Raw genomic sequence first — 12,342 nt, forward strand, 5'->3', positions numbered from 1 at the left:
GTGTCTCTTTGGAGAGGTGTCTGTTCAGGTCCTTTTCCACTTTTTTTTTTTTTTTTTAAGCTTATTTTAAAGAGCACAAGCAGGTGAGGGGCAGAGAGGGAGGAGACAGGATTTGAAGCCAGCTCTGCGCTGACAGCAGAGAGCTCAATGCGGGGCTCAAACTCACAAGCCAAGCTATTGAGATCACAACCTGAGCTGAAGTCAGACGCTCAACTGACTGAGCCACCCAGGCGCCCTTTCTTTTCCACTTCTCAATTGGGTTGATTGTGGTTTTTAGTTAAGTTTTAGGAGTTCTCTATATGTTCCAGATATTAATCTCCTATCAGAAATAAGATTTGCAAATATTTTCTCCCACTCTATGGGGTGCCTTTTCACTCTGTTGATAGTGTCTTCTGATGCACACAATTTTTAACTTTTCATTAAGTCCAGTTTATCAACTTTTTGTTAGCTGTGTTCTTCTGTGTCATATCCGAGAAATCACTACCAAATCCAGTCTTGTAAAGAATCTGTCCTGTTTTCTTCCAGGAGTTTTACTGTTTAACTCTTACATTTAGGCTCTTTCTCACACTTTCTATCATCAAGTTACTGGCACTGTTTTTAGCTTTCAAGGTTTACTTATTTATCCATTTGTCTTGGTTTTTATCAAAAGAGATTCGTGCAAGAAAAAAGTCGAGAGTATTTATTATAGATAACTGAACATTTAACCAGCCTTTTTGGTAAGGTAGAGAAACATCAAAATATAGTTCTGCAGTGTGAAGTAATATACTCTACTAAGGAATATGTAAATATGGGCTAAATATGAAAACTGTTTCCCCTTTGTGCTGGTTGAGGCATAATTGGACAGGAAAACTTGCTGCTCACAAATGTGGAAATCCATCTGGTTCAGTATCACAACAGATTTCCCAAGGGTTTTCTCACTTGGCCTGTGATCTCCTTGAAGTTTTGTACCATTTCAGCAATGCCCCACCCACTACCATTTCCTCCCATGCACTCCTTGTTCATCATTGGTTTCCAAGAGTGTGAGGGCCGTGCCTCCTTCACAGAACGCCTCAGCCTTTATCTCGCATCATCCTAAGGAACTATGCTATGAAAAGGTATGCCCAGTCACACATTCATTGCCAGTAAACCTTTGGAGCAGCATTTCTCAACCGTGGCACTATTGGCATTTGTGGCCAGATAACTCTGTGCTGGAGAGACATTGTAGGATTTTTAGCCTCCATCTGGCCTCTACCCACTAGATGCCAAGAACATACCCCCGGGTCCCTTGCCAGTTATAACAACCAAAAATGTCTCCAAAAATTAAGTGGTCCCTCAAGCACAAAACTGTGCCCGATTGAGAACCACTGCTGTAGACAGATTATTAAGAAGACAGTATTCCAGTATGGAGTACTGCAGTTCTGAATCTGAATAGGTAGGAGATGAGGGTTTGCAGAGACCATTTTAATCTTCTCACTAGTCATTTTGATGTTTTGGCTTTGCGAAAATAAAACTGACAAAATTGCAGCCAACTGTGACTCATGTTTTGGTAAGTCAAAGGAAGATTTCTACAAAATTTACTCACCTATAGAAATTTTAAGTAACAGTAACAGAGGTAGAAGAATCAGGGATATATACGTGCTAAGAGATCTAACAGGCATTTAAACTCATCAAACCAGACTTTCACTCATTAAATGACATTACACATGTACCTACAATAAAATACAAATGAGACAGGATCCCCTCTGCCTTCCAAAGAGTTTTGACCTGACCTTAGATGGGTTACTTACTATAAATAAGGCATTTGTTCTCTCAAGGGCTAAGAGTTCCAGATAAAATGCAGAGCTTCAACAGTGTTTTATTCCTGATCGTAGCTGAATCAGGGCATTCAGAGATGGAATCTCACTTGTTTACCTGTGACGCGTGCCACTACGGTCCTGAATGAGCAGTAATCAGTGAGACTGCACCACACCTAGAGGCCCTGCAACTCTATGGCTCCAGTACTGTGACTGCTGGAAAGAAGGAGATGAACCTATACGTGACAGCCATGTGACAATGAGCTTCCACCTAATTAGAAACCATCTTCAATCTTGGAAGATGGTTTTTCACAGTATGATTTGGTGGCATCCATGGACGTGTTTTTAAAATGGGATTCACTTAATTGTAGAGGACGCCTTCTAAGATGAAGGGTACAGAAATGCTACGGTTTATATAGAAGATGGTTAATTGTGGAAAATGTGGATAAGGGGGTTGAAGTTAATGTTAAGAAGATACTAGTGCATGTCCACAAGTTACCTATTGTGTGATTTTACAATTGAAGGTAAGCTACAAAAACAGGTAATACAATAATTGTTCAGTTTAAGCATCTAAGAAATAAAGTAAGCTTTAAAGGAATTCCCATGTTTCATTTTTTACAAGGTTGGCTATAGAAAAGCAGCATCACATTAAATTGTTATCATACCAAGGAGTTAGCTTATTTAACATAGCAGTATAATATTATGCAGAGATTGGCAGTTACTCCGTGGATACAGGACAGAAAGAAAGAAATTTAAAATGTGTACCTTTACCAAATGCAGAAAAAGTCCTGAAATCAGTCTTCAAATACAACAGGAACTTTCCAATACAATCAAAAGATGAGCTTCACCGTTGATTACGAATTGGTACTGTTTGCCGGGACACCAACATTAGGTTTTCACTAGTACAGTTCAGATAACATTTTGCTGCTATTTTTAGCTCAAATGCTGAGTCAGCTATCACTTCAGTCATGCGGGTAAAATGTTCTCAGGGCAGTCTATTAAGATAAACCAAAGTTAGCAACTGTTAATCTGACAAAGCTTGCTTCAAATTTTAAACACAATTTCCATTTTCTAATTTTAAGGGTGCCAGAGGCATAGGTGCCTTTGGTAACTAAATTCCTACTAGGACACCACTACGGAAGGATCACTTATTTGCATCTCCAATATGAACTGGTACTATTATATTTGCCCACTTATAAATAACAGGAACGAAAAGCCCAAGAGATCCAACAATTGAAACCAGAAGAAAAGTCCATAGAAACATCCGATCAAGCACCTGTGCTATGAATTTCCAATCTTCAACCACCTGTTGCAATAAAAAAAAAAAAAAAAATTTTAAATACATAATTTAAAATTGTGTAATTACTTTAAGATATCACACACTGAGTCAGAGGCCAGATCACTTTCTGCCTCCCGCTACTGCCTCACAACGTAAGTGACCTTGTACTCGGAGCTCAGGGACAGACACTCCCCTGACAATCTAGAACATAGAGCCTCCACAAGCTTTCAGAGACGCTACACAATCTATTAATGTAATTCTTGACTTGTAATATATTACAAGTGACATTTTTTATAGACTTTTAATAAAATTAGAATATTTATACTACTTGGATATTTTATAATAAACTAAAAAAATCACTTTTATTCATATTACATACAGTTATTTCTGTCATTTTTTCTTGTCCAGCAGTGCTTACTTATTTTAATTTCCAAAAGAGAATCCAGCCTGGGATTAATCTCAAGCCAAATTAACAACTGGTTGAGAATGATTAGAGGGCGCCTGGGTGGCTCAGTCGGTTAAGTGTCCGGCTCTTGATTTCGGCTCATGATCTCACAGTTCATGAAATCTGACAGTGGAAAGCCTGCTTGGGATTCTCCCTCTCTCTCCCCCCCAAAATAAATAAACTTAAAAAAAAAAAAAAAAAAGGATAATAGGCATTAGCTATTAATCTTCTCACCCCACCATGTGCATCATTTAGTTTTGGATTCCCCAGGGGCTATTTTAATCTAGGCTCGAGAATCCAGATCTGCTGGCTGGACCTCATTTCGCCCCCGCTTTGCAGCCTAAGCAGGGAGCCGGCTCAGCAGTTCCAAGTGACCTCGAAGGAAGGGCTGAGACAGGCCCTGAACGCCAGAGGCTCCCCTCACAGGGCCTTCCCTGGCCCCTGCCTTTACGGAGCACGAGGTCCCCCACAACAACGCTGCCCCCTCAGCTATGAGAGAACGTGGACTCTAGGTAGCCGTCGACACTCTACTGCTTTTCTAAGTACCCCCTGAAGACAAATGCCATTTGCTGGCCCTAGGGGGATGAGCCCTGGCCCTTCGGCACAATACTTTGCAGACATTTATTAACCCAGATATTATATAATCCGGATCATTATTTAACTAATATCTATATTTTAAAGACTCCATCGATAGCTTCAGACCTTATATACTAATCGTACTACCATGAAATAGAAATTTTACAAATCCACAAACATTTAAAGTCTTTCAGAAATCGGTTATATGTTCTTTCTGTGAGGAGGACTGTAATTTTACCAGATTCACTTTGCTTCCCAAACCTGCTAGAAATTTTTCCATTTAAAAAAGGTTTGGAAATGAGAATTCATACAATTGTAATGGGGACTATTCAGAGCAAATTCAATTATGAAAATACTACTATAGTCCTAGCTTTAAAAATATCACACAGTAGGGGGCGTGTGGGTGGCTCAGTGGGTGAAGCCTCAAACTTCAGCTCAAGTCATGACCTCACAGTTCATGGGTTCAAGCCCCGTGTTGGGCTCTGTGCTGACAGCTCAGAGCCTGCTTCAGATCCTCTGTCCCATTCTCTCTCTGTCCCTCCTTGCTCTCTCTCTCACACTCTCAAAAATAAACATTTTAAAAAATTTTTAATAAAAATATTACGCAATAGAAATATAGTGACGAGATTAAAATTTGACATGTTTTGAAAGAAAATTTAACATCACATTAGTAAAATGTATTCATGTTCAATTCTTACATTGTAAATATTGATCTTAAGCCAATGAGAGTTATTTTTCTATAATAAAGTTTTAAGCAAATTTTTGGTTTTAAGCAAATTAAGCATATTACTAAGCACTATTTCTAACTTTCACATGAACACTTTGACATATGATATATAACATCCAAGAATATCTTACTGCTTTCAAGTTCACTGACATTCTCTTATAAATGAACAAGAAAAAGACATATTCTAGAAAAAATACCTTGGCTGAAATTTATAGAGCCTACATTAGGCTCATTTTTTAAAAAATAAAATAGCTTTTGATAAATTATAATGCCCATCGTGCCTACAGATTACAACAGAATTCAGAAACAAAGTTACAGAAGATAGAATTAAAATAATAATGTCAGAGTCAAAAAAACAAATGGCAGTATTACCACTCTTTAGAATAGAGTAACAACAGTCGGCACAAGGCAAAGTTGCTAAGGGGAATGGAGAGGTGAGATCTGCATAGATGCCCACTGGCAGATGTTTTAACTGAAACAGATTTTGGTAAAGATCTTCCACCAAACAACGTGTCAGCATTTCTGGCCCTCAACCTACACTGAGTCTCAAGGGCCACGCTGATTACTCCCAAACTCAGAATGGAAGCGGATGAGCATCTGTAAACACAACATGTCACAAACCTCACGGACGTCATTCTCCTTCATGACGTGTCTTGTAATGTAGCGGATGGAATCAAGCGCAGCTTCCAATGCGTTTCTAGAAGACTCTGGTCTACTACCGCCCTCAGTTTCCTCTTTCTGAGCGAAGTACCTGTCTACGTGACTCCTCATGCACAGCAGTTTGGGAAGCTTGTGGAGAAACACCTTGCGGACCCAAGGTGCCATTGCATCGTGTGTTGAGGAAGAACGATGATGGATATTGATAGCGAAGACAGTCACCATGATTGACAGCGTCACAAAAATCATGGTGAACACCAGATACTCTCCGATCAGAGGTATTACTTTGGAAGACGAGGGTATGATCTCTTCAATAACCAGAAGGAAGACAGTCAGAGAGACCAGGACTGACGTGCAGAGACTGAGCTTCTCACCTTCGTTTGAGGGGAGATAGAAGACAAGCACGGTTAAAAACGAGAGCCCGATACAGGGTATAATAAGGAACAAGGTGTAAAAGAGAGGCAGACGCTTAATTACAAATGAGTAGGTGACATAAGGGTACCAGCAGGAGCCATCCGTTCTGTTTCCTTTGCTTCCCGTTGCACTCACAATCTCCCATTCTCCATTGTCAAAAAAATCTCTCTTGTCCACATCTTGGTCCTCTAAAATTAGATCAACCTGTGATCCATCGTAAGTCCAAGAACCAAATTTCATGGAGCAGTTTTGGAGATCGAATGGGAAAAACGTGACATCTATGGTGCAAGAACTTTTGTAGTTTGCCGGTGGAGTCCAGGTGACCGTGCCATCATACCTGATGACCGCTTTCGTGCTGGCCCCTTCAAAACGTCCATCTGCACTGAAATAAACACACGCACGTGACAATGCAGAGACTGCACAACGCAGGCCTTCACAAGCCTGAGATGAGAGAAAGTCGACACCATGGTGTGAGATACTTTTTAAACTATTATGCTTGAGATATACCTGCTATGTGCAGGGGACTCTGTTTTAGGGACATCTTATGTAAATATCCGACTTTACTAGAACTGAACTCCTTCCACATCTACTCCAGGACTGACAGTCGATCTCTATCTCACAGAATCCTGAGATTTTAGAGGCCGAAAGATTTCCGTTTACATACAAAATATAATTAGGCTATTGAAACAATAAAATATTGGCCAGAACCTGAATCCACATTTCTAGGCTCTCCACACAGTGCTCTTCTCCTCCATCACAAATACTGGACAGTTACTACAGGGGCAGGAAGGAACATTAGCTCTAAGCTGTGCCTCTCGAGTTCTGCCCCCATGTGAGCTCCTATACTGGAAAAGTCTAGTAGGAACATAAGATTTCTATAAAATACTGTTTTTTATCTTAACACTCATGTGACTTTCGCACACTACTGTTTTATACACTCATGTTTATGTAAAAATGTTTTTCAGAGACTGGGGCGCCTCAATGGCTCAAGTCAGTTAAGCGTTGGGCTCTTGATTTCAGCTCAGGTCAGGATCTCCCAATGCGCAAGTTCAAGCCCTGCATCAGGCTCTGCACTGACAGTGCAAAGCCTGCTTGGGATTCTCTCTCTCCCTCTCTCTCTGCCCCTGCCCCACTCACATGTGTGCGCTCTCTCAGAATAAATAAATCAACTTAAAAAAAAATGTTTACTAAGACCTAGAGTAAAATGGTGCTCTGGGAAGCTATATCCTGCTACCTTATAGTTTTGTTTCCTCTTTACCTATTGAGAAACATGGAGGAAAAAGGTGTTTAGAGACTAATATTTTTCACACAGCATTTGCTCTGTCTTCATGCCAAATGCCTGCTTGCAAATAATACACGATGCTTTAGGATAAGCACAAATTCCCAAGATTTACCCTGGGGTTGTCCTAGAAAAAAATGAAACTCACACCCAGAATCATCCTTTCCCCAAGTTAAAAACCATCCTCAAAGTACACCTAGGTAGGGTGCCTTTAAGATGAGTTCACTCAACATTCCTCATCATGGCATAATCATAATACAGAATTTGAGCAAAATTAGAAGGATGCACATTTGAACATAAAGTATGACTTCAACTATTTTTTCAACGCCCCAAAATCTTGAAGGCAATCTGCCAAATATATAGTCTATTAAATAGGAGGATAAATAGGGATGCCAGGCCGCCCTAGTGTGAACCCCACCCTGCCACATGCAAACGGTGCGACCTTGGACAAGGTTATAATGCCCTCACCTGTTGGACAAGGTTATAATGCCCTCACCTGTTTCCTCCTCTGTCAGAAATGCCATTTTAAAGGTACTGTTGGGGATCAAATGAATGAAGCAGAAAGGTACCGCACATGCGGCCAGGCACAGAGTAAGTTCTATGTGTGAGCTCGTGCAAATGGCTGCCTCTAATGCTGGAATGAATAATGCGACCGATTATAGGTGACACCCCTCCCCCAATTTTACACCTTTCTAGACTTCCCAAACGTTTTACACATTTTGGAAAGCAAAGAACACTTTAATGATCAGGAAAAAGACACCAAAAACAGGAGAGGACCCAAAGAACCTATCTGGAGGTTCACAACAGAACACAGATCAAGTCTTTTGATTTTATACGTAAACAATTTTCAGAAGGAAGAAAAATTACTAGTGGCTAATATATAAGCGTTTTCTTTTGAAAACATCAAGTAATATTCAGTAAATAAAAACCTACTTATCAAACAAAACAATGTCTGGGGTCCAGAGAGAGTCTGAAGGGACGCGTGTAACTTTTATTCCGCCATAGTCGCCAGGGCGCCATCTTAACTTTACATCTCTCCACTCCTGCAGAGCAAAGACAACAGGCTCAGTTTCGATGAAATTGATAGTCATGAGTCATAAAAACTTTACTCTTTGTGCCAAGTCCAGAAATCCTAGACATAAAACCATCTCTACTCGCCACAGAGAAAATTCACCTCCACGTCCTCCTTAAGAGTACAGAAGCATAGCCCTGCCCCCGTGTGGTGACTCCAGCCCCGGTCCTCCTGAGACACAGGTGTGCGCCGTGGGTGTGTTCACAGCTCTGGTCAGCACCTCCTCTCACACCAACTGGCCACACCCAGGAGCCGCAGCCATGGGCATCTAAGGTCCAGGTTTAAGGCCTTAAACCTTTTCCGTTGTCTTTTCCAGGTGCATCGTCGTGGGCTGGACTGGTGCACGCCAGGGGAACTGGATTTATTACATAGCCCACGTTTCAACACCTTGTCCACGCTCCACATGGTGACAATTCTGTGATCACGTCAAGTTAGGACTCGCACACCAAGAAAAGCATACGTGCCTCGTAGGAGTTAGAGTCAGGGAACTGGTAGCAGGTACTAAAATTAGGGATGATAAAGAAAGAGCAAAGGGAAGCACATAACAGCAGCTGAGGACAAAGCTATGATGGCATCGAAGAAAAAGCAGTCTTTTCTAAAAAGGGGCTACGTACGTAGAACTCATTCATCGCCCATTCCCATCCAGCTCCAAGTAAACACCACAATCCTCACAGAGGCCTAGACGCTGCCTACACCGCTGGCTTGCCACTGCTTCTCTGACCTCATCTACACACCCCTGCTCACCTCTACCCACAGCGAACGTGTTCTTCTCCAAGCCTGTCTACTTCCGAGGCACTGTAACAGCTTACCCGTTCCTCTTCCCCAACTCGAATGGAGTTCTTGCCAGCCGGGACTTCTGTCCATTTTGTTGCCCGTTTCCCCAGTGCCCAGAACGGCGTCGGGCAGACGGCAGCCACTCCAGTATCGCCTGAACGAATACGAGAACCCCACCCACCCTCCACCCTCTGCATCCTGCCGATCCACCAAGACCACACGCTCGTGTTTCTCTGTGCTGCAAACCCTACAGGCACAACAGCACCCGTGATCAGTCAAGTGCCTTCTGAGCTTCATACACACCTGTTTCAACCAGACATTCGTTGTCATTAACTGATTTTTCTCATCCTGTGAAACAAAAATTTAAATAAGGCTGATTATCTCAAGGACAGAAGCAATACTTCTTCAAATACGAATTTTCACAGTTTTACACAAACATGCCTGTCCATATAGTACCTATATCCTGTTCATTGGTGCGGCTGTCTGGAAACGCAGGATCGTTTTTCCAGCCTAATTTCACATTATCCCTTTCCAGATGCTCTGAATTTCAGCTGAACCGCCCTGCAGTACACACCGCTGGCATTAGATTTAACATTCATACACTCCACCACTCTACATCCTGAAATCTAAGATACAATCTAAGAAACAGGCGCGCACATTAGTTTATGTACTTGGCACTAAGAAAGGAAAAGGCTGACAATGAATTTTAAGTTGCCATTAATTATAATACACATCCTGATTTCAGAAGTGCTGAAATGTGGAAGAGTGTGCACATCAGAATGAGAGATACAGTGTTTCTGTGCCTTCCTGCGGGACTGTAACTTGCAGTTATGTTCCTCTGCTGAGGCAGGGATTTGAATCTCTGAGGAGCTGCTATGTAGAAAAAAAATACTGGGGCCACTGTCCGGAGTGGCAGCTTCATAAGCTTTCACAGCCTGCTTTTCTAGAAAACTGGGGTCTTTGATATTTGCTACTTACACCTTTCTGCCATTGTATCTTTGCTAAGACCAGTTTTTCACTGAATTCTCAAGGCCTAATTAAAGAGATAGCTCAGGACGCCTGGGGGGCTCAGTCGGTGAAGCGTCCGACTTCGGCTCAGGTCATGATCTCACATTTCGTGGGTTCGAGACCCGCATCGGGCTCTGTGCTGACAGCTCAGAGCCTGGAGCCTGCTTCAGACTCTGTGTCTCCCTCTCTCTCTGCCCCTCCCCTGCTCATACTCACTCTCTCTCTCTCTCTCTCTCTCTCTCTCAAAAATAAACATTAAAAAATAAAAATTAAAAAAAAAAAAGATAGCTCTTCCATTACATTTTACTGAAATATCATGGAGCCAACTGGACCAGTACAAGACCATCATGATGACCAAACACAATTCCACCGTGGGCAGGACAGACCCACAGAAGGATAAGGCAATCCCCATGGCCGGGGACAGAGGACAGAGGTTTAGATGGCTCATTCCAAAACACATGAGTGGCCCAGGAGAAAGAAGGAAGACGGAGGAAGCACATCCCTTGAGATAAAGACATCTGTGACGTCCCTACATGGGAACAATTACTAGGAAATACAGCATGGCCATCACTCTTACACTGTGGTTCCAAAGGGCAATTGTCCTTGAGTAAAACACTAGAGCTGAAAAGGACCTATAGATCTCATCTACTTAAATCATTCATTCTGCAAAAAGAAACTAGCCCAATGAGGCAACTTGCCTAAAATCACTCCACCAATTGGTAGTAGAACTAATGTTAGACTTCAAAGCTCCTGAGTTTAAACTCTGTGCCACCAGCTCTACTGTCTATCCCAAAGGCACACACCATCCAGAGAAAGTGCTGACCTCTGCATCAGAATATTCCTAGTAGGCAAAAGTTCTAAACAGAGGCATTAACAATTAGGAAAGTTCCGGTATACTTATTACCTGTGACGCTGTAAGGCAATAGGTCATCTTTGAGAAGCTAATGAAAATTATACACCTTTTCCCCAGAAAAATGTGAACACACATAAATTTTGCACTATAGAGTAGGACCCAGTCAATACTTAGTATCCTCAACAGGAACACAGATACAAGAACAATACCTAAGTTCACAACTGGCCCCAGATGTGAGGGTTAGCCACTACCTTAGGGGATACAGCCTAACTTAAGGTGACCTCAGGTATCTCCCAAACACCTATAATGTGCTCAGCACAATGCAGGATGCAAAAAAACAAAACCAAAACAAAACCTAGGACGAAGGACAAACGCAGGACTGCACCCAAGAGGACGAGGCACATTAACACAGAGATGTGCCCACACGTAAGTAGAGCAGAAAAGTTTTAGGGGTTTTTTTAAACCCCGAATAGATTTTTTAACCTGACCATAAAACTAACATCCAACAAGCAAGCCGGCGTGGGGATTTGAGAGACAGAGAGAGTTCGAACATGTAGGAAATAAGGCAGGAATCTGAGCGAACTTTGAGGAGGAGCCCCCAAACATGACCACAAGCCAGAGGGGTAAGAGCTTCTCAGTTAAAGGGACATAAAGCTTCTACTCTCCATGTCCAGGGCCCTCGCCTCCTCTCCCTCTGCTCTTGTCCTCTTTCTCTCTCATCGTCACTGACCTTACACGTCCTGGGCTCTTCTCACAGGAAGCAACCCATCCCCGACTTCTGTTCTGGGCTCATCCTGCCTTCGCCACCTTCTATGAATGTTCCTCAGGGATCAACTTGCCTGCATTCCCTGCTCACTTTAAAACTCCTCAGTCCAATGTTTTCGATGCTCAGCTGGGCCAGGGTCTCCACACTGACACCCTCAGCTCCTCTCTGCCCACAGAGCCAGCATTGACTTTCCAAGGGCCTCAGGAATGTGGCACAATCACCTGCCATCACAGCGGAGAGCATCATCTTCCCTGTCCTACCCCACAGCAACTGATTCCATCTTCCAGATCCGTCACTCTTCTCTTCTAACCACTCAGGCTTCAAAATCTGATGCCTCCCTCGGTGCTCATTGGTCACGACCTGCTCTTGCTTCTGCCTGGCCTTCTAACCAGCCTCCGAAGCTCCTCTCTCTCTCACTCCTCAAAACCACGTATTTAACTGACCTGCAGCCCTTCCCAAAGCACTGCTGTGACCACATCTGTTGCCTGTCACATCTGCCACTCACTCAGCAACTGCCATGTGCCAGGAACCACTCTGGGCTCTGGGACAGAAGCAAGGGATGAAGCTTAGCCTGCTCTGAGGGTGCCGTGCCAGGGCACACAGGTGCCAGCAGTGCAAAGGGCTACGTGAACAGAGGAGACTGTCTTAGGAACTCTGGAAAGATTTCACAAAGAGTCAGACACATAAATTGGGTCTTGAAGGATAAGTGACTTCTTCCAA

General features: G+C 42.7%; 1 protein-coding gene across 12 annotated transcripts in view; it reads right to left on the minus strand.

Moving 5' to 3' along the window:
- CHRNA5 (cholinergic receptor nicotinic alpha 5 subunit) overlaps positions 1 to 12,342 on the minus strand; it is a 59,320-nt gene that overhangs the window by 9,253 nt on the left and 37,725 nt on the right. For 8 of the 12 annotated variants that reach the window (XM_042940737.1, XM_042940744.1, XM_042940738.1 and 5 more), the window contains 4 exons: positions 9,299 to 9,343; positions 8,083 to 8,192; positions 5,421 to 6,252; positions 2,361 to 3,078 (listed from right to left, as the gene is read on the minus strand). In XM_042940737.1, the coding sequence (XP_042796671.1) occupies positions 2,917 to 3,078; positions 5,421 to 6,252; positions 8,083 to 8,192; positions 9,299 to 9,343 (1,149 nt within the window). In that variant the 3' untranslated portion in view covers positions 2,361 to 2,916. Of the gene's footprint in view, positions 1 to 184; positions 1,989 to 2,360; positions 3,079 to 5,420; positions 6,253 to 8,082; positions 8,193 to 9,298; positions 9,344 to 9,451; positions 9,557 to 12,342 lie in introns of those variants that run through there. The other 4 variants (XR_006203245.1, XM_042940742.1, XM_042940743.1 and 1 more) reach the window with 4 other exon arrangements.

This window comes from Panthera leo, chromosome B3, assembly GCF_018350215.1.
Source record: "Panthera leo isolate Ple1 chromosome B3, P.leo_Ple1_pat1.1, whole genome shotgun sequence".
Taxonomy (NCBI): Eukaryota; Metazoa; Chordata; class Mammalia; order Carnivora; family Felidae; genus Panthera; species Panthera leo.